The sequence below is a fragment of the Eutrigla gurnardus genome (assembly GCF_963514095.1).
Source record: "Eutrigla gurnardus genome assembly, chromosome: 20".
Taxonomy (NCBI): Eukaryota; Metazoa; Chordata; class Actinopteri; order Perciformes; family Triglidae; genus Eutrigla; species Eutrigla gurnardus.
The window spans coordinates 6909990-6931961 of NC_139931.1; the positions used below are offsets into that span (position 1 = coordinate 6909990).

General features: G+C 41.8%; 3 protein-coding genes across 8 annotated transcripts; 1 reads left to right on the forward strand and 2 right to left on the reverse strand.

Moving 5' to 3' along the window:
* Positions 1 to 87: 87 nt before the first annotated feature.
* On the reverse strand, positions 88 to 6904 carry il12rb2l (interleukin 12 receptor, beta 2a, like). The gene is made up of 15 exons (XM_084036524.1): positions 6792 to 6904; positions 6389 to 6481; positions 5053 to 5200; positions 4789 to 4937; positions 4405 to 4550; positions 4044 to 4182; positions 3622 to 3698; positions 3276 to 3513; positions 2944 to 3138; positions 2245 to 2349; positions 1987 to 2133; positions 1644 to 1805; positions 1403 to 1475; positions 944 to 1049; positions 88 to 775 (listed from the first exon to the last, which is right to left on the reverse strand). The coding sequence occupies exons 2-15, from the start codon at positions 6453 to 6455 to the stop codon at positions 389 to 391; spliced, it is 2139 nt and encodes a 712-aa protein (XP_083892650.1). The 5' UTR covers positions 6456 to 6481; positions 6792 to 6904; the 3' UTR covers positions 88 to 388.
* Positions 6905 to 7259: 355 nt separating this feature from the next.
* On the reverse strand, positions 7260 to 9445 carry rln3a (relaxin 3a). The gene is made up of 2 exons (XM_084036892.1): positions 8955 to 9445; positions 7260 to 8046 (listed from the first exon to the last, which is right to left on the reverse strand). The coding sequence occupies exons 1-2, from the start codon at positions 9274 to 9276 to the stop codon at positions 7763 to 7765; spliced, it is 606 nt and encodes a 201-aa protein (XP_083893018.1). The 5' UTR covers positions 9277 to 9445; the 3' UTR covers positions 7260 to 7762.
* Positions 9446 to 10873: 1428 nt separating this feature from the next.
* rfx1a (regulatory factor X, 1a (influences HLA class II expression)) lies at positions 10874 to 21953 on the forward strand. 6 transcript variants are annotated; one of them, XM_084037913.1, is made up of 19 exons: positions 10874 to 11128; positions 12619 to 12999; positions 13360 to 13469; positions 13565 to 13660; positions 13899 to 14174; positions 14386 to 14480; positions 14585 to 15008; positions 15672 to 15853; positions 16333 to 16452; positions 16764 to 16897; positions 17058 to 17176; positions 17432 to 17538; positions 17622 to 17773; positions 18118 to 18215; positions 18344 to 18493; positions 18957 to 19165; positions 19261 to 19414; positions 19502 to 19547; positions 19634 to 21953. In XM_084037913.1, exons 2-19 carry the CDS (start codon positions 12639 to 12641, stop codon positions 19792 to 19794), a joined length of 2994 nt encoding a protein of 997 aa, XP_083894039.1. In that variant the 5' UTR covers positions 10874 to 11128; positions 12619 to 12638; the 3' UTR covers positions 19795 to 21953. The 6 variants fall into 6 exon arrangements, with proteins under 6 accessions (XP_083894039.1, XP_083894040.1, XP_083894041.1 ...); XM_084037914.1 differs by having other exon boundaries at positions 15678 to 15853; XM_084037915.1 differs by having other exon boundaries at positions 14585 to 14957.
* The last annotated feature ends 19 nt before the right edge of the window (positions 21954 to 21972 follow it).

Genomic DNA, 21972 nt, shown 5'->3' on the forward strand with positions numbered 1-21972 from the left:
AAAAAAAAGGTTAATAATTAAGCCAAAACATCATGCACTGTCTGTTTGGTCACTACATTGAACAAGTCAGAAACTCTTTAGCCAAACCCTTATCAAAATATTTTATTAATACATGTCAGACACATATATATATATTTTTTTTTTTACAAACATATAAAAAGTTTCTAAAATGTAAACAAAAAATTATGGATCTTGAATGAAAAACATTTCATAATAGATACATCTCTCCAATAACCTGAGTCATCCTCCGGGGTCTTGCAAAGAGAGGCTACAGAAACCTGTTCAGAAGGTAATTGTGTAATATCCCACTTCCATATTGAAAATGTTCTGCACAGTTACAAAACATTTATAACTCACGCCACGCCCGTGACCCAACGTACAGAAAACATCAAACTTCCTGTAATTCAAAAGCAGTTGGCATGAAGTGCTTTTCATAGCCCGACGTTGACTCTTCGTCCTCTGAACCTTCTTCCCTGTTCTCCTTCTCCCTGTCCCTCTCCTCGTCAGAGTCAACCATTCTGCTGTATTCCTCTCTTCCATATCTGCGCTCTGTCCTAGGACACTCCCCTGGGACAGCTTCCTTACTCGGATCATCTTGGCAGTCTATCCGTGAGCACTCATCTCCGACCACTGGCCTACTTAACCCTTGGGGGTCAGATGTTTTCTCCAGGGAGGACTTGATAGTCAACGGCTGGATGTTCAAAACCTCCAACAGAGAGATATTGGGATGTGGCTCATAGACAGGAATGCAGATCCAAGCCAATGGGTCATTAAACTGCAGAGAGATCACACACAGATTTTTGTTTGTGTTTTGGTAAAACACATTAACAAACTAGGACAATGGCATTATTCACGATCAACAGTCAGTGTAAAACCCTGTTCCAAGATTAGATTAAGACTGGCAGAAGACAAATAAGTCCTGTCATTACAGTCAGTCTCTCACCTGCTGCTTCATGTGTCTGAAAATGTTGCTGTTGCGGGCATCTGGCACTTTGTAATAGAAACACAGAGGCACCAGCGGACACACTTTGTTTTCTCCTCGACAAGCACTGGCAGACACATGGATTTAAAAAAAAACATAAGAAACAGCTGATAATCACAAGATCACGATCTTACGACCAGAAAAAGAAATTATACATGCATGTTTAAGTAGCTTCAATGTTCACATCTGCAATTTATGAGACGACAAGCTTGGATAGAATTTCAACGAATTATTTTTATCCTAAACTGTGCATATAGTTTTGTTTTAGTGTTATTAGAGATTAGTTGAGAATGAACAACACTGAATATTTGTCAAAGCATTTATCAACAAAGAAAGAAGACAAAGACATCACTCAGATAAGAGAACAGCTTCAAATCTACTAACATATGTTATAAGACATGTTTAAGAGGATCATCTCACCAGTATAAAGCCACTGAAATGCATATTACAACCACACCAATGATTCCAAGCATGAATGGTAATAAGAAGGTCGCTGAAAAAGAGAGACAGAGACACAGGGTGAGATAAACTAATTAATCCAGTAATATGATTAATACACATGCTGAAGGCCTATCAAATAGCAACTCTTAATAACTCGTAAAATGATTTGCTCAGACAGCTCATCACATTCAACAAGAATAATTATGAAGGGAGGAAATACCCAAAACTTCATGGGGAATCGTTTTGAAACTTGTGGTTTCGTTTGCTCCGGGCCCGGTTGCAGTCACAGCTCTAATCCCCACCTCATAGTCCTGTCCTGGACTCAGATGCAGCAGTTCAAAAGTCTTACTTTTATCCTGTGGGGATGCGCTCACATTGTACACTAGGAGAGACAAATTGTGTGGAGTGAGTTCAGTAACCACAGAATAGCTGCCAAGTAAACGACTCCTTCAGTATTCTTATTATTTTTTCTTATATTCATCATTTTTTTACACATGCATATTGATTGAATTGAATTTGAGGTAGATGTGTGTATACTAACTACTGTTATCTATTGTGGCTACCAGTTTGTCTGTGTCCTCCACTGTCAACTACTATTTGGTAGTACAGGATCAGCCCATTCTGCTTGGAGAGGGGAATAGATTCCCAAAACAGGGTGACATGAGTGGCAGCAATGGAAAACACGTTAAATGATGGCACTTTGGAGGGGGCTGAAAAGTGATAGAAAAAAGGGACATGAAGTTCATTACATTAAATATGACGAGACAACTAATGATAAAAAAAATTCTTTAAAATAATCAAAACAATGCATAAATACTTACTTCCTTGAAGCGAATATCCAATAGCTGATGAAAGGTAATGGATTTCCCTGCTGTGTGATACAGTGAACAGTGACACTTCGTAGGGAGTGTACTTTTTATATTGACCTGTTTGAGGACACAGACACCAGATTAAACATCCCCTTTGCAAACAGCCAACCTTTTACTATCATCAATCCTTGTGATTTTCAACTAGATTGCCATCTAGTGGGCTGCAGAGGTACTGCCAAATGGTTAGATTAAATTATTTACAATTTACAAAGCTAGTTATTTTTAACATCTAAATGGGCAAGAAATCAAATGCATAAAAAGCATAGCAATTAAACAAAACCTAATTTCAATGACTAGTTATATTTCAATATCACGGCACATCATCAGGAAGAGTATTTTGCCACTGTTAGTGAATTAGCTAATGTCCTATCAGATGCAGGTGACTCAGCATTAATGGGTGAGGGTAAGTAGATGATGTTGTTGGTCTTTACAGCCAAGCATAACACATATTTAAATGTTTTTGTCCTAAGTGGCCCTTAGTTATAAAAGATTGAGTACCTCTGTAATCATTGAATGATGTTTTATTTAAATTAATGCTCTCTATCATGTTTTGGGGCTACTAAGTCAAATGTTTTAAATATTTAAGCAACGTTTGGTAAAAAGTTCTATTTCCCTCTTGTATTGCTATAAATGTTTCCAAATCTAACAGACCTTTAAAAATTCCTTTTGTCTGGGTTTTGTTCACTTTGACCCAATCAAATCCATGGCCTGGAGGACATCCTGCTTGTTTGTATTGCACCACATATTCCTGCAGGTTGACTGAGGGCTGAGACGGCAGATCCCAGGACACAGTGAGGTTCTCTTCGTTCATCTTGAGGTGAATAGGTTGCTTGCTTTTCTCTTTACCTTAGCAAGAACACAAATGAAGGAGAATTATATCATAAATATATAGAATTATTGCAGATAAGTCTTCCCAATAGAACTCTGGCTGCTTTCAATTCAACTTATAATTTTTACTGAATGACATTCTTGGCAATTGATACCTGGCATTGGCATAGCGAGATAAGAAGGCGTTGTGGCACCACGAGTGTTGTAGGCAGATACACTAACTGATGACACATCCTTTAGAGAGGAAGTCAAGTGGCATTGCATCTCCTCACAAACCAACCGCCCATTGACTTCAGCTAGGGACACATTCACCAACACCAAAGTGCCGTTATTGTAAGAGAGCCTGACTTCATATTCCAGAATGAGACCGCAAGCCTGAGATAAAGGAAGTTTCTGGATGGGACGAAGAGAAGGAGAAATTAGCCAGGGACGAGTCTGCATAAAGGTTCATTATTTCAGTGAAACAATAATGATTGTGGGTAATGCAGTGTGTTTACTTACCTTCCAGGTGAGGACACAGTCGGAGCTTTCCTGGTATATCCCACAGTCCCTCCATACATCCAGCTCTCCAACCGGGGCTGAATAAGGGTGGAACAAATTAGCAAGAAGGAGAGAAATCCAAAGAGATAAGGGAATAATAACCCATAACCCAGTGCAGGTTTGAGGAACTTTTTGTACGGATAGAACAAACAAGATATAGCATGTTAATTAGTGATATTTAGAGGAGCTTGTATGACATAAGAGTGGTAACGACCTTCTCATCTAACCCCCTAAGAAAGCAAATAAGCATATTGCTATAAACTATTCCTCTATTGATTTTCCTTTTTAACTAAAAAATAGCAGAAACCATTCAAATGTAGCAACCTTCTACAAGTTCTTTGCCAATGCTAAACTTGGAGATCGCATCACAAATGAGCACCCACCCGTCTCTGGGCTTCTGATCCTGTGGATTGGACTCCAGTCACTCAGCAAGCCTGTGTCACAGGAACAGCGAACTTGAAATTCATAGACTGTGCAGAGCTGGAGAGTGTCAACGGTATAGCTGCCATGGAGTACATCATCCTGCATAGAAAGTAGGAGAAACGAACTTGAGCGTGCATTCAGTTGATAAAGCTTTAGTCAATAAGAAATACATAGATATTCTTGCAAGATTATTTTTGAATTTACGGAACTATTGCTTAATTTCGCTCCGGGCCGTCTCCTCTATGTCAACATACGCCATCACACAGCGTATACCATGAGAGAAAAAAGGAAAATAGGGAAGGCAAAACTTAAACCAGACACCTTGATCCAGACTTGGTTTGCCTCAGTCCGATATTGGACATCACAATGTCCCAAAGAGAGCTGCTGTTCATCACAGGTGGAATTCCAGGAAATCTCCAATGACTCCTGATGGCTGACTGATGTGACTTTGGGAGGGGGCATCTTGACTAGAAACAGAGATGGAAACACAACAATAAATCTAATGTGAAATTAAATACACTTGAATCCAAATCAAATATTTCAAGATAAATTATAAGTGTGACAAAATTCAGTACCAACTTGTTCCATTTTAAACAGGTAAATCATAGTGAATCTAGTTGTCAGAAAAGGCATCAAGTACTACTGATATTATTGCTGTTATTGTTGTTGTTGGAGGTGGTGGAGAATGAGCCTGGACTGACTCACTGATATTTGCTGTATGGAACACAGCCTCCTGAGATTTGGCAGAACCATACTGGTTCTTAGCCTGGACCCAAACACGAAGCTCCCCATGGTTGAAGTGTTCACGTTGGATAATACCACTTAAGCTGGTCCCGTTGATCACATGCCCCTCCCTGGACCGCAAGACATAAAACAAATTCAGAAGGTTTCTCCACAAGTTATCAGATAATTATCATTAAAGCTTTAAAAAGGTGTCGGATGAAAAGGCATATTGTTGGTGGTGTTTACTCGCTATTTGCTGGCTCCCAGTGCAGGCTATAGTCCGTAGGGATCCGAGTGTCCGGCCTTGGATCCCAACTACAATGTATATCTACGCAATTGTTTTTCTCATCACATGGAATATAGCATTTAGGAGGAGAGGGAGCAGCAGGAGGACCTGGAAAAACAAAGAGGGTAAAGCATAAAACCCAAAGATTCGGTTTATAGGACTTTGATACTCTTTAGAGTAAAATATCTCATTCAAAAATGTTCCCAACATGAGTCACAACAAGCAAAGGTACTGAGCCACTGCTACAAGCTTCCAGGATATTGTGAGTCACAAAAACTAATTCCAAAAGAAATACACAGACAAAATGAAAGCACACTGTAGAAATCAAAAGGAACATTATGTTTTGCTGCTAGAAATTTGTAATTTGTTTCTTATTAAAACGCATTAGTATTTTAGTCAAATAGATGTAATTGCTATCACAGCAAAGTACTGAATATCTAGGAGAAGATTAGAAAGCAATAGAGCAATAGACTGAAGAAAAACAGTCCTCTTCACTCATTTGTATATCCGCCCGTACGCAACACATACACACCTTCTTCTTTTTTTTGTGTGTGTTTCTCGAAAGCCTTTACCCTTTTAGCGGTGATCAACCCAATTCCTGCACACAGCAGGTTGCAATGAAGCACACTGCCAGTAATGTTAGCAGGAAATGAGTGCTTTGATCAGTCTTGGGCCAAATAAACCCTTCCTTGTACCACTTCCTCTTCAATACAGACACTTATGTAATATGACAGTTGTAAGTTCAGGCTACAGATGAGAAAACGTATGTGATCTGCACATTTTAGCACAAAGGGCCCTTCATCAAAACATGTAAATGCCTTCAGTGTATGCACATATGCTGCACACAAAACACCCAGCCCAATTTAGATTCTAATACAATAGAAGTGATTGAAACATATACTAAGATAAGATAAGATAAACTTTACTTTGTTTCAGGAGGTTGATGCATGAGTCATTTGATCCTGTATCTTCTAGATCTTTTACTTTAATAGTGACACCAAATCTTAGATAAAGTCCTTTCATTTGCATTCATAATTGAATGTCATAGCTGGTTGAAATAGAGCTAATTTGATATACTTATTCTACCCCCGAGAAGTTCATTTAACAATACATCATTTCTTACAAACTGATCATATTTAATAATATATATATATATATATATATATAATTCAATATAAAAGAATAAGTAGCACAAAACATAAAAACAAACAAACATAAAGTACAAGCACCTAAGGATAAGAAGAAATTAAGTCATACAGTATTCAGTAACGTGTGCATAAACACAGATGAGCTTACCTTGAGCATAATAATTTGGGATGTTGAGCAGGAAGGACAGAAGCCACCCTGTCCTAAGTGTGGCCATTACATTCGGACCCAGACCTCTAGTGCCTGTGGAAAAAGACACACATGTACTGTATATACACAAGGAAGAAACTATCAACCACAGACGATAAAGCACCTTCCACACTCCTCAAATCCAGGTTTGACGTAAATGACGTTACAAGTTATGTCCGGCATTTCTGTCAGATGTACTCACATGTAAATGAGCTAACAGATGTTGTGCTACAGTTGAGTAAGTTACAGGAAAGCACGTCGACAACAGTCAGAACACGAAAGTGACATAAAATGTGTAAACGTCGCTGAATTCATATTTATATATAATATATATATATCAGTGTTGGCTAACTATGTTATTTACCTCATTGTGAGACACACCGGGCTGTCTGTCGGGCATCCTCCAGCGACGTTTAACGACGCTACACACAGAAAGTTTGAAGTGAAGTTCAATTCCGTTCAGTTAGCGGATTTGCCCCGCCCATTTTCTGGAAATATGCCCGCAGTGGCGATGACGTGCGGACACGCGCGCGCGCACAAACGCGCGCACACTACTGTACCCAACTAGTCTGTCAAAGAAGAACTAGTGTGTAGCCTGGGTATGTTCATATAGAAACAACACAGGGGACTTTTATTGATCATTTTTAGTCATCTCAATGCTGAAACTTTCAATTCATGTTGCTGATACTTCCGCTTTACTCAGTTTTATATGTGGAAATTGTTATTATATGTATAAATAATGTTACATAAGTCACATGACATTTAAAAAAAAGCAACAATAAGGTTCTTTTAACACATTTTTATTATGGATTTGACATTTAAACCCCTTAAGCACTCTACGTGCAATGAAATAAATGCAAAAAATAAACAAAGAAAATATATACTTCCAGTTTACAAAGAAGATTAGACATTGAGTGACTTTTTGTGCAGTTGTTGTCAAATGACCTTAACAAAGCATTTTATTCTCTTGAATTCTCAGAGGCACAATTCAGCTGGCAATGAAAAAAAGAAGTTAATTACAGTGTGTGTGTGATGAGTGGGAAGGACAAAACAGCCTGGTACAAGACTGAATAATTAAGGCTGTTCATTACAAAGCCTTGTAGACATTTTAAACAGAAATATATAACACTTCAAACACATGGCAGCCCTTTCCATGCACTTCGTAGATACTTAAAAATAAAAAAAAGCAATTCAAACTGTTCATATTATGGTTTAACAGGAAGACAAAAGATATAAAAATGAACTAAAAGTCATGAGAAGTGTTCATGAATGTGTCTGTTTATGTGCTCATTTATACGTCTGCTGCGTATTCACTCAGATGGTGCCAGTTGACTCTCAGCAAAGGGAGCTGATCTCGCTCTTGCTGCAGCCCCACTTGCAGCAGGCGTTGGACAGGCCCACCACCACGTCTCGGCCCTTGCGGTCGGCCTTGCGAAGGGCTTCCAGGATTTCCTCACTGATGAAAGAACGGGCCGGCCTGCTAAAGGCTCCCTCGTGGTCGTCTCTAGTTGTGAAGCTTAGATCTCTGTTCCTCTGGAGGATACTCTCCACCACAGGAGTGAGACTCAAGCCCTCTGAGGACTCCTCCAGTCGGGAGCTGAATGGGTCCTCTGGAACATCTTCAGCAGAAAAATGAACAATAAGGGAACACTCATGCTTTTCTCTTACATTTAGAGATTAAATACTGGTTTGTCCAAGTCCATTATCCGTCTCTTATTTAAAGTGGCAATACTTAGGATTTCAGTTATGGGTGATTGCACATTTTGAATTGATTAGCAGTCTTTTTGGCAATAAATAGGCTTCAAGTTTTCAGCACTGTGTGCATAGTTCTATTTTTGTGTAATTGAGAAAAACTGTAATATGTTTTTTTTTCTGGGAATGTTGCCAATATTTTAATATTCAAATGCTTTCAACAGGGAGTCATACGTTCAATCACTATTGTGTTACCTCATCAGACAGTGACTTAAAAAAACATTCATTAAAATGATAATCTTCAAGATTTCCACTTTAAAATAATTGCTAAAGATGGCATGATGGAGGGAGTGAGTGTCAGAAGTCCTATAATTCTGGTGAAAATGCAGATAAGCGTTTTCAGGACTCAAATAAATATTTGGAGAGCTTTTTTATCAAGTGGTTCAACACAATACATCTAATGGCAAAGTAAATAAGAGTCATAACTCTCCGATCTCGACACCCAGTACATTGTCTACTGTGAACATTGACTAAGCCAACTGCCAAACAACATGATTGTTTAGTATAAAAATGTAAAAAGAAGCATTTTCTGTCTGAAATAACATGATTTTTTTGTCCTTCCATTGAAGGGATTGTCACATGCTTTACTTCACAACAGTTGAAGGTAAAGACAAAACTTCATCATTGACATATAATTATTTCACAGAGATCCACAGAGAACCTAATATCAATTGATGTTGTTATGAGATTGGAAAGAAAGAAGTTGATAACAATGATTGCAGATAAGAAACATCACAAGGTGAGTGATGGGGAAGATGCAGCCTCATCCTCTCACCTGCACTCCTGAGTGACCGTCTCCATCGTGAGCCTCCGCAGGTGAAGATGACTGCCCGGATGAACTCACGGCCACATAGCTTCACCCCATACGTTGGATCGTCCATGGGCTGAACCCCAGCCACCAGCAGACACACAGCCAGTACCACAGCCTTCCACATACCCAACAGCAATAAAGCAAAATTGGAAGTGTCTAAAATGAGGGGAGATTCTTTGTTTTGAGCACCACTTAGCTTTTTGTCCCCGTGTTTGCAAGAGCTGTGACATCCTAGCTGACCCAGGCGTGGTTTATAAAGGGGTTTGTAGCTCTGCAAGGGAGACATGGATACTGCGCACGCAGGCCTTCTCCGGAAGAAGAAGAGCGAGAGATACAATCAGAGACCTTTATGGAGACAAAAAGCGGACCAAAGGTGGCATAATTACCGAATATGTCATGTGATCTAATTGTGTTTCAACACGGGAAGCACTTTTGTCACCTTCAATGTCCCTCAATATTATATAATAATAGTAATTGTAGGTCATGGGAAAGAATAGAAGAGCATATTAACATTAATAGTGTCAATCAAAGGCAAACACTATGAGACATTGTGACATTCATATACTGGACAATTACAACTGTCTCCATCTATACTTTTCTCATCTTTGATGCTATGTGAATTTTCTTTGGTATATTGTGACACTATGCAGTGTCAAATCACACATGGTCTCTTGTCCTTGTCCTACAGATACTATAGATTGTTGTGTAAGATGGATCATAAAAGCTAAAAGAGTCCTAAAAGAAGAGGTGCACTGTAAATGTAATTCCTTTCAACAAAATTATTCTTAAAAAACCCATGGTGATATGACATTGCCTGAAAAAAAAAAATCATGTTTCCATGAATTACCTGATCAGATTTAACATTCACTGACACCACTACAGGGATATATTTAGGCCATTGTGACCGATATCTGTTTTGCCATTTTTATTCCACACTGGGTAACTTCAGTATGCATAATTGCTTATTCTGTCATCTCTTTGCCAAAAGGTGAGCTGGGAGCACTGCGACAGGACCAGTGACATTTTCAAAGGCAGATAACATAGAAGTCTTATTATGAGTCAGACAAAAAAAAAAAAACATTTTTATCTGTTTATCCACATAGTCAAAGGTCGCTCGTTTAGAAAATTACAATGGAGACGATGAATTTGTAATTAATGTGATGATAACAAGCAAACAAAATGGCATTTGAGGACGCTGTCCACCCTGACATTCATTCAAACAGTTTCACACACGTGACCTGCAGAGGTCATGGGAGCAATATGAAAATGCAATGGCCCATCCTTATTTTTAATAAATGTACACTGTAGATACATGTATAAAATATGGTCCTACATACTACATAATTTGATTTTAGGGGTAATTTTGAAATAATTTAAGTTTCAGTAAACAGCAAGTGTTATTATATATTTGTTAACAGGCCACTGCATAACTATAAAAAAGTTACACTGGCTATATAGTTCTCCAGTTATTTTTGATACATGTATCAGATGCATTACGTTTTATCCGATAATATTTTGCAATTGTTGACAGACAAAAGTCAGAAATGAAAAATGAAAATTGCCTCCTTGGTAATCGCCTAGATCTGCTGGTACTGTTGTGATCAAGTAAGTTTGTGTCCAACATATTTGTAGAATAAATCTAAAAAGTAAAAGACTTGGTTGAACACAATCTGTCAATCTGAGATCAAAGAAATGAATAATCATCAAATGGGTAGTACATATAGTCATGGCATTGCTACTTTTAAATGTTAGATTTAGACTTATTGTAACATTATAAATTCACTAACTGCAGAAGTTTGAAATTAAAATTGAACCTATTACCTTCACTGATATAGCAGTTTGGGAAAATTGTATAATAGTTTGTTCCCCAAATGGGCGTGGAAGGCTTTGTAGTAGAAATTTGCTGTGCCTGTGCCTTTAAGACAATTTGGCAGTAGTCAGCCAATCAGAGCGACGAGGGGGGAGGGAAGGGAGCGGGTGGGTAGCAACAGTTGCCCTGGTGAGGACGAAGCGCCATAGCCACGGTAGCCCTGGCGACAAGAACCCAGCAACGAGAATCAACAACAACAACAACTGAATCCGCCATAAAAATAAAAGAAGACATTTTACCGGTGGGAAATACACACGTGGATACAGAGGTGAAGCTCTTTACACATAGGAAATATTTTATGTCCAGTAATGCTTCAGCTGAATTGTGCTATTGCCTTTTCCCCTTGTTGTTTCAGTAGCCATAACAGGCAACTGCCTCCTAGTGTTAGCCGAGGATAGTCTGCAAGCTAGCCGTCGTATTGATAATCAGTCGAGTCCGTCTCTTGAATGGTGCCGTTTCTGCCCGCTACTCATTCGAGTGACACTAAATTGTGCCTGCCATGACGACGCAGCCACAGATGCATACTCAAGCAGGCCGTTGTTATGGCGATGTCAAATGCAAAAGGTACAAAATGGCGGTTGTTGTAGAGACCAGTTAGCTTACTGCCCGTGGTACCTTTGCTAGATTGCTAGCATCACTGCTGTCACGACTGGCTTGTGTTCGCTACTGCTTGACGTTAACGTACAGTTACTGGAACGAGTCACCACTAACGGTCACTCGTCTATCTTTAACGTTCATTTACGTACATTCTGTGGCGGTTTGATACGCTGGGTTTTTTTTCCAGCAGCCCCGGCACAAAACCACGTCCCCGTGCAGCCTACGTGACGTTAACTGCCAAAAACGGAGACCACATTGGGATAATCAAGTTAAACGTGTAGCTATATAGACAGTTTGGGGGTTTGTGTTGAGACAGGGGCACAGTTGGAACAACGACAGGCATCCAAAATATCGCTCTCGATGATGGAAAGTTGAAAGCTAAGGCAGGTGGCGGACATTTAACATCTGAGGGGCGTGGCGAAAGAAGGCGTTTTGCAGGTGCTTTACCGGTCCAAGTTCAGTTTAACGTATTTGTTCACTGATTTGGATTTGTAATAAGAGGACATGTGGCCAGTTGACCGTCAACGTCAAAAAAATAAACTTATTCGGGCTTGAAAACAGATGTAACGTTAACGTCGGTGCTATGTTTCCAGTCGTTTAGTGTCAAGGTCAATGCAGTAAAATGTGTCACTAATTAAGGATAATGTATACATGTGTATAATTGTGTGTGAGTTACAGCATCATTTCAACAGAATGCATTGCAGTATTAGTGAAACGTGGTAAGGGATTTTCCCCTTGTGCCTCAGGCATAACTGCTTGAATGGCCACAGAATGTGTGATCACATTACAGGTAATGAGACACCGATATGTTTGTTCCCGTCAATGCTCCTACCCCCATCTCCCATCAGCTGCACCACCACCAGGTCAGCATTAGGACTTAAAAGAGGAGGAGGGGGGCAATATTTTTCTAAAAAAAATGTGATTCATAACATTTTGTTCTGCTTTATTTTCCAAAAGTTGGGAATTGTATCCCTTTTACCATAAGAACTCTAATTAGATTCAGATCCTGTGCCCTGTCTGTATCTGCATGATTATACAGTGGCTTGAAATATCAAATTAATTGGTCTCTTCTAACTAAAACAGAGGATTCATACTGGAGCATTTAGTGGATCGACTAATATATCAGAAATACGTATCTAATCACAATTTTCTTTATCCTAGTGTGATTCCCAGCTCTTGTAATGGCCACCTCAGGCTACGCAGGTGAGATACAGCCAGCGGCCCAACCCCAGGCGGCTGGTGTTACCGTCACAGCGGGGCAACCTGACGCCAGTTCCACCCCTGCAACTACCACTCATTTTCTGGCTGAGATACAGACTACTGTGGCCGCTCCCACTGTTGTCACGGCCACGGGCCAAACTAGTCCTACTGATCAAGCCACCATCATCGCCACTCCGAAGCCTGCAGACGGTGGTCAAGTCCAGTCTACAGCACAGGCTCAGGTTCCTCAGACACAGTATGTGACTGCAGAGATCCAGGGCTCCCCCACACAGTCTGGAAATGGCCAAAGCACTCCTCAATACATTGTTGTTACAGTCACAGGTAAGGGCTGAAATATGCAAACCATTATATGCCATTGGCACTAATTTGGACCAGGCCAGTTGAAGGCAGGAGCAGCGCTTTACCTAAAACATCCATATTTTAGTGGTTACTCCTCACACACTGGGATTTTTAAATGTTTTATGTTTATATGCAAAGCTATTTGTTTTAATGAACCAGATCTGTGTTTATTAAAATTAATAACACTGTATGTTCTTACGGGCAGTCAGTTAAATACTTCAGTGTTTTATAGACAACAATATAAACTTTCACATGTTGAGATTATGGAGGTGCACAACAATTCATAAAAGTAAAATGTCACCAACTTGTGGAATGTATTTACATCCCCTCTTTTTCCTTTAGAGGGCTCCCTTCACTCGAGTGACAGTGTGTCGGACTCCAGCCCCCCTCCAGCTGTGGTGCAAACGGGAGTTCCCACGCAGGTTGTTCAGCAGGTACAGGTGGCTCAACAGGTAAAATATGCACACACACAGACACACACACAAACACATCATGAATCTAAGGTTTGCTTGATGCTTAAAGTTATATATTATCTTTATCTCTGCAGAGGTCCGTGGTTCAGGCCACCTCTCAGATAGCCAAGACTGAGCCAGGCACTCAGCTCAGTGTCACCAGTCTACAGTCTGTTCATATCAGCCAGGAGGTAAGTCCAACATACAGTAACACAGGTTGTCATTGGTGGTCAAATATGACGTCTGACAATCACATGTACTGTCTCTGACAAACACACGTGGAATACAAGCAATACATGTAGATATATCATCACTTTCTGCACAAAAGGTGGTCATGTGACATCCAAAACTTTCCAACTTCCTCACATTTGGGCTAGAATTAGTCAACTCATAACATCAGTGGTCAACCCTGCATTTGTGGGTTTCCAGTTCCTCTCTAGCGTCTGGGCGACACTGGTAGCCAGGGAGAAGAATGTAGCTGAAAGCCAACTGCAGCATGAGATAGGACAGCCAGAGTGCCAGGCCTCTGTATCAGCAGACTACGTAGGAGAATTCTGCGACAGGCACCTTCAATCGGACCCTCTTCAGTATTACCATGGGCTGTACTTGCACTCTTTGGAGTACGAGATAGGTGAAGGTCACCCCGCTGTCGATAGCTCAGGCTATGATCAGCCACCACCGCCTGCTACAAGTACTGCTTTCCAAGTAGGTCTGGGACACAAGGGCGACTGCTGCGATATAATTAAGGGAACAGAAAATATGTCTGTAGCTAAGAATTGTGTGTTAGAATTTAAAAAGAAACTGCATCAAAGATGTTAGGAGGATTCTCAGGTGAGATACAGTTGATATGGTTGAACTAGGCTGACATGGATTTATTGGATCTTTATATGTTTATGTGTGTGTGCTCACTCCTTAGGTCCAGCAGCTCACACCAGTGCCAGTGCAACATGTGTACGCCAATCAAGTTCAGTATGTGGAAGGAGGAGAGACCAACTACACCACCAGCACCATGTTAGAATAAAACTGTCTATCATTTTCTAACAGTAGTTTAATGCAGTTTAATCTCCCAACAGTTTACTTTGTTTCTAACACATCTTTTCATGTGTGTCATCCAGCCGTTCCAGCACATTTCCCTACGGTGACACGCCCCTGTACACCCAGACCACCGCTGCCCAGTATTATGATGGTCAGACAACGTCAGGCTCACAGCCGTCGACACCTGGCACACCTCTAACCGTCTCTGTGACTGCTGGCACCACAGGGAGTGTGTCCATGTTTGTTGCCCAGCCCACCAGTGCAGGAGGAGGAGGGGCCACCGTGGTGACCACAGGTGGCACCACCAATGGGGCAGGGGATGGGGCAGGTACCAACGGTGGCACAGCGGGCAGCTATGTGATCCAGGGGGGTTACATGCTGGGCAGCAGCGGCGGAGGGGCAGCTGGCAACAGTCAGAGCTACTCGCTGACCGCCCGTGCCTCCCCAGCCACTGTGAGTATTACAGAGGGCGAGGAGGGTAGCGTGCCGTCGGCAGACAAGAAGGTATGCAGAGGCGCCAAGCGCGGGAATTTTTCTTTTCGTTTTGTTCTCATCCACGCAACCCTTTGGTGGCGCATACTGATGATGTCATAGTTTTGTCCAGTGGAAAGCACAATTAATAATGTGGAGATTCATATTAGGACCAGAAAATGTTAGCTGTGTGTGATACAATACTATTGAGTGTCGATCACAGTAAAACGTGCTGTAGCATACAGTATTTCAATGTGTGGTTTCCTCCTGAAAGAAAACAAAACCTTGGCCTCATCATTTTCATATCATTACAGTGCATGTGACAAGGGGCATTTCTAATTTGTCCTGAAATGCCCCAAAACGATACCGTTCATCCCAAATTCATCCTATTGAACCCCATGTGATAATGGCAACCAACCAATGTTCGGCAGACATCCCATCAGTATTGCAGGTCATGAATTCATTGCATACCAAAGTTGTATGCCACGGCACGCACACGAATGTATGTGTTTTCATTCCCAAATGATCGTCAAAACTAAATGTGAATGGATGTGACCGCATGTACTGTAGCAACTGAAAGATGTGGGTAATGTCATTGTGGATAAGTGCCAATGTTGATGTGTGCTGTCCTGTTCTGTATCTATTGGCTTTGCTGACTGCACCAGCTATTTCCTTTTTTCATTGCCTGCGTGTCAGGTACAGTGGTTGCTGGACAACTATGAGACAGCGGAAGGAGTGAGTCTGCCACGTTCCACCCTCTACTGCCACTATCTGCTGCACTGCCAGGAGCAGAAACTAGAGCCTGTTAATGCTGCATCCTTTGGGAAACTCATTAGATCCGTGTTCATGGGGCTACGCACGCGGCGCCTGGGCACACGGTGAGATGCATGCATAGTGGTGCCAGTACACACATCAGTAACAGCACAGACACTCTCTTTACACACATTGTATGGTCCATATACTTTTAGATCTCAATTAGTGGCCTGCCCATCGGGACGCCCTGCAGGAGAACGGTGGATGTGATTCCCGGAAAGATCAATCTCTTTGGAGCATTGCAAAAATGTTTGCCAAGTGTAGGAAGATAATGTGGGTAGAGATGGAGACAGACAGCTTGTGTGTGGGCGAGTGAGCAAGTGGGACTTTTAAAAAATAGTTGTTAATACGAGTTTAATTAAACAATATTATATGTTTTGGTTATTGTATTCTATGAAATTAAAGCTGTATCGTGTTGAGTCAGTGTGAAGCTGCACAGTTTAAACCCTCTCCTGTCACATAGCTTGCTTTCTCCTCTAAAGATTGATGAAGGGAGACACAGGTTCAATTTGATGTCAACACCTATTTTGCCTGTTCCTGACAGGGGTAATTCTAAATACCACTACTATGGGCTGAGGATCAAGGCAGGCTCTTCTCTTTTACGCCTGATGGAAGACCAGCAACATCTGGCCATGAGGCAGCAGCCATTCTCACAGAAACAAAGGTGCACACTCACCCATCCCAACACAGATTCATACATCAACTGTCTATTGCTACACCAATGTAACAATTTCTCTTAAATATCTATTTTCAAATTGTTCCAACTGAATGTATTTCCTTTGTACAGTTGTATCATCGACTCTGATTTTCCCTCTGTCTCTCACATTACGTATGTTATTTTAAATCCTCTCACGTTTCCAGACATCTGCTGTATAAAAATAAATGCCGTTTCGTCTCACTTTATTATTCATCATCTTTGTGTAGATCTGTAGATCATCTACCTCATCATGGGTACTTTATCCCTGTTCCTATCAGGTTGAAGCCTGTGCATAAAGTAGAGGGAATGACCAATGGCACAGCAGCAGGCGCAGGGCAGCAGCAGCAGCAGCAGCAGGGGTCAGGTCAGGTGGACATCAGCACCCAGGTTCAGCAGTACCAGCAGTTCCTAGGTGAGTTCAGTGAACTATTACTCAGCTATGAATGTGATGGTTAAGTGTTTGTTAAAAGAAGAAGAGTCTGATGGCATAACGGAATAAGACAATATCATTTTTTAATGAATCAGGGTAAAATATGATCTCTCTTTGAGCGTCCAGTGGTCTTGTGTTCCAGATGCGTCCCGCGCTCTCCCAGAGTTCCCAGACATTGACCTCCAGGGGAAGTCTCTGCCAGAGGGAATTGAGCTGGAGCACATAAAGAGCTTTCAGCTGCTGTACAGAGAGCACTGTGAGGTGAGTGAATGAAAGGAGACACCCATGGAGTATTTATAAGTTTCCCTTTCCATCTAGTTCTTAGTGGAAGACTACTTTATAGTGTAGAACAGTATTAACTGAGGAATGAAAGGACATGTCGTCGGACAGCTGAGGGATAAGATTGATTTAAAAGCACTCAGACAATATTAGTAAGGAAAGTCCATAAATAAATAATGTCCTTGTTTTCCTCACTTTGTGTCTGACGTATACGATATTCTCTGTGTGTTCTGTCAGGCCATACTAGATGTGATGGTCAACCTGCAGTTCACCTTGGTGGAAACTCTGTGGAAGACCTTCTGGAGGTTCAGCCAGAACCAAGCCGGAGATGCCACTCTGGCTGTGTGAGTGTGTCAAAACTTACAGGCAAATATTCAAAAGCCACAGAATGCAGGTAATAAAAACTGACATGCATGTGTGTTCACAGTCACGACGAGTCAGAGAAGCGCCTCCCTAAGTCCTGCTTGGTGGTGCTGTGCAAGTATGATCCGGTGCTGCGCTGGAGCCGCGACTGTGACAACAGCCTGTACCAGGTCCTGGTGGAGATCCTCATCCCTGATGTCCTCAGGCCCATCCCCAGTAAGGCAACTTACAACTATATCATCACGCAGTTATGCACCAGACTATTTCTGTGAGAAATTGAAACACAGAAAGTTGTTCCTCCTCTGCTCCACTGTTGAAACTATCAGTGGAGTTTAGATTTTGAATGCTTTGAACTATAAGAAAGGATCCTTCCTTTCATCCTGCTGCCACAGAAATATTTCCATCTTACATGGCCAAGAAATCAGCAGGAATGAAGCTATGATTAACAGGTGTTTGATATTCCTTTTTCCTGGTACATTTTAACAGGATAACAACATGAAAAAACCTCTAAAGAGACCAGTATTAAAGTGTCTTATCACCTTTTTTCTTGCTACTGCCAGGTGCCTTAACTCAAGCCATCCGCAACTTTGCCAAGAGCCTGGAGAGCTGGCTGACCAATGCCATGATGAACATCCCGGAGGAAATGGTCCGCATCAAGGTAGGGCTCACACCTCCTCATTAAAGGCCCAGGACAGAGCTTAACATACATTGCTCGCCATAAGTAGTATTTTTTGTAGAGCTATTTGTATCTATCTGGCATCTGTGTAAAATATATTTTTGATTCAGGTAACGTCAGCCAATGCATTTGCTCAGACACTGCGTCGCTACACCAGTCTGAACCACCTTGCCCAGGCAGCCCGCGCTGTCCTCCAGAACACGGCCCAGATCAACCAGATGCTCTCCGACCTCAACCGCGTCGACTTTGCAAATGTCCAGGTTGGCCTCCTCTCTGAATGCTGTGCGCCGACAGCATCCATGTCACCTCACATGAGTTTGAGTTTCATCTCGCATACGTTTCAGTGTTGTGCATATGCACCAACTTCCACTGCAGCATGTGGGTTTTGAGGGGGGTTTTCCAGGGGTTAGTTAATTATTCAGTCACTGCATTAATCATTTCTGCAATTTTCTTATTCAGGAAATGTAAATCAAGCCCTCTCCTTGCTCTAGGGAGTGAAGAGTACATGGTTAGATACAGAACCCGGAGCCTGGGAGTGATTTCATGTTTTGTTTAAAGTCAGTTTGGCAATGAATGTATTTCTGTACACAAGGACTTTAACCTCAGTCCTCTCTTTGAATCATAGTCTGTCTAAACATTAAGTCACCCTGCTGCCCTCTACCTGTACAACTAATGCCAGGTGTGACTGCCTCTTACTGACACAGCCCTGTCCACCCTTTGCAGGAGCAGGCTTCATGGGTGTGTCGGTGTGAAGACCGCGTTGTCCAGCGGCTGGAGCAGGACTTCAAACTCACACTCCAGCAACAGAACTCCCTGGAGCAGTGGGCTGCTTGGCTGGATGGTGTAGTCTCCCAGGTCCTAAAGCCCTACCAGCAGAGCCCGGCCTTCCCTAAGGCCGCCAAGCTCTTTCTACTCAAGTGGTCCTTTTACAGGTTTGATGGGAGATTTAACTCCAAGTTCATGAGAAAAAAGACACGAAAATCTCACTTTTTATAATGTGGGATCCTTAATTCTCTCTCCTCTGCAGTTCCATGGTAATCAGGGACCTGACCCTGAGGAGTGCAGCCAGTTTCGGTTCCTTTCACCTGATCCGCCTGCTGTACGATGAGTACATGTACTACCTGATAGAGCACCGAGTGGCCCAGGCTAAAGGAGAGACACCCATTGCAGTCATGGGAGAGGTACCAAAGCACACACGCACAAACATGAACTAATGAAGTAATGTAAGGCATAACTACTCTACTCACACATCCCCCTCTTGCCATTAGTTTGCCAGTTTAGGCCGGGGTCTAAACCAGCTGGATCCTGACAAAGGTAATCACACTCTGCACTGTGTATCCCGGACACTCATGGCTTCAAGCTTTGTTTGTGACTAACTCATTTACCCTCGTCCATCCCAGAAGAGGAAGAGGAGGAGGAGGAGGAGAGTGACGATGAAGGTCAAGAGCTGTCCCTTCCCTCAGACGGGGTTGTGCTCGGAGACGAGTCTCTGGAGCCGCCCGCCAAGCTGGCCAGAATGGACCAGAGAGTCCTCTTCACAACCGGATCCGCTGACAACTAACCACAGCGTTAACACTTACAGTAGTGGATTGATTATATTGAATATGCACACACACAGATGTACAAAAAAAAAAAACACTAATTTATACACTTGACACATGTATATAGATCTTGTAAATGCGTGTGCACACTCGCTGCATACTGTAACTGTCCCACTTGTTGACGCACACACAATCAAAAATATCCAGTGCTGCTGTTTGCTTGGATGACACAACCACCCGTCGGCACCACAGATTCAACACACAATCAGTGGCACTGCAATGGGACGTGGCTTCAAAACCCCAGAGAGAAAGAGTTGTATTGATCTGTAAAATTGAACTAAAGCCGGGCATGTTTTTTTTTTTTTTCCTCTCTCGCTCTCATTGCATCGCAACCTGTAGCCTCGCCGTCTCCTTGCTGAGAAAGTTCTGCTCACCCAAGATCCTCCTAATACTGTCACTGCCGTATCAAAGTGGTCTTGAAAATACTGTGATGTGTGTGTGTGTGTGTGTGTGTGTGTGTATAAAGGTAACTTATACAAATGGAGTGCGCAAAGATGACCTTCAACCATAAACAGCTGGATTTTGTTGTTGCTTATTATCATTAAATGCTGTGGGGAGCTGTGTCGTACAGAAGGGAAGAGACATTTGGGAGGGACAGCAGATGGTTGGGATTTTTGGGTGAGTTGATTGTGAGTGTGTGTGTGTGTGTGTTTTGTGTTTGAGCACTGGGTGGGTCACACGGCTCTGCTGTTACTTCTGGAGGCTGACTGAACACGCTTTTCCCCAACGGTGTGTGTACACGTGCGTATCTGCTTGTGAGTCATGTTACGTGTTGACCGTTTCCTCTGTAGATATTTTCTAAAGGAGTTCAGGTTTTTTTGATTTGGGACACGCGTGTAAATCTCCTGTTTGATTCGATTTGCCTGTAAAGAAAACGTTGCTGTGCTCTTGGAGTGCCTGTCGCAGCTGCTTCACACACTTGTAAAGATAAAGATACGGCTGTGGATTTGGGGCTCCCATTAGTTGCTGCAAAACAAATCCTCTCTCTTTAATTGAACACCTGGTTCCCCGGGAGAGGTACTGTATGTGTCATATTTTTATGTTCAAAGTGCTTCATTGCCGTCCATCCAATAAGTTCCTCTGCGGCCTCATTTTCCTTTGATATATCATTTCCCCTGCCTTATTTCAATATGCTTTTCCATACGTGTGCCAAACCCGTTTCCTTTAATCCCAGATCCCATTGTTTTTAAATGATCTCTCTAGGTTTTAAGGAGGACTGTGCCTGAGTAAGAACGGTGATATACTAATATTCTTCTGTATATTTATCCACTATTTTCAATTTTGTTGTCACTAAGTGAACCTCTTGTGCAGTGTATGGTGCTGTGTTGTCACACATTGTAAGCAACCTTTGTGTGCATTATTGATTTGTGATTGTACGTTCAATTATCAATCCTATATCATATCTGGTGACTTTTCCACACACAGGCTAACGGCCCTGCCTCTTTGCACATGTTGACTATTGTCTTTAAAAATCGGACATTTTTTTTCCATTTCCTTTGAAGTCATAGGTGTTTGGCTTTTTTAACGGTGGGCGTGCAGGTGTGAGATTGCGTGCGAACACCTCGTCTCACTCTGTGTGGTGAGAGGTGAGATGGCTCTTTCTGCACAGTCCTCCGCCGACACTCATCTCCCTTCACCGTGCTCTCATCTCACTTGTGTTTCCGCCCTCCTGCCAATGGCTTTGTTTTGCTTCAAACATCCATATTCTTAAACACTGTTCGTCGAGATTGGTTGTTGTAAACTTGTCATTATTTTGTATTTTTGAATACGACGTCTTTAAATAGCTGCGATGCTCATGTTTTTCCGACAAGCATCGCCAGCCTCAAACCAGCACATCATCCTTTAAACGGAGTCTAACGCTACCACAGCTGAGTACATATCACTCCAGTCTTTTAATGATCTACAGCATATAGAATGGCCATTGTTTACCCAGTAAGAAAAATGTTTTTAATTGTGCATTGTTTCTCATGTACAAAACTGAATTGAGAAAAAAAGATGTTCAGTGGCAGTGTTTTATGAATTTGGTCTGCTATAAGTATGACTGTGCCTTTGGAGGTGGTAGAATGCAATTCAGATGTTTTTAATTTTAAAGATATAAATTAAAGAATTTTTAAAATTGCACTCTTGTAGATTTATTT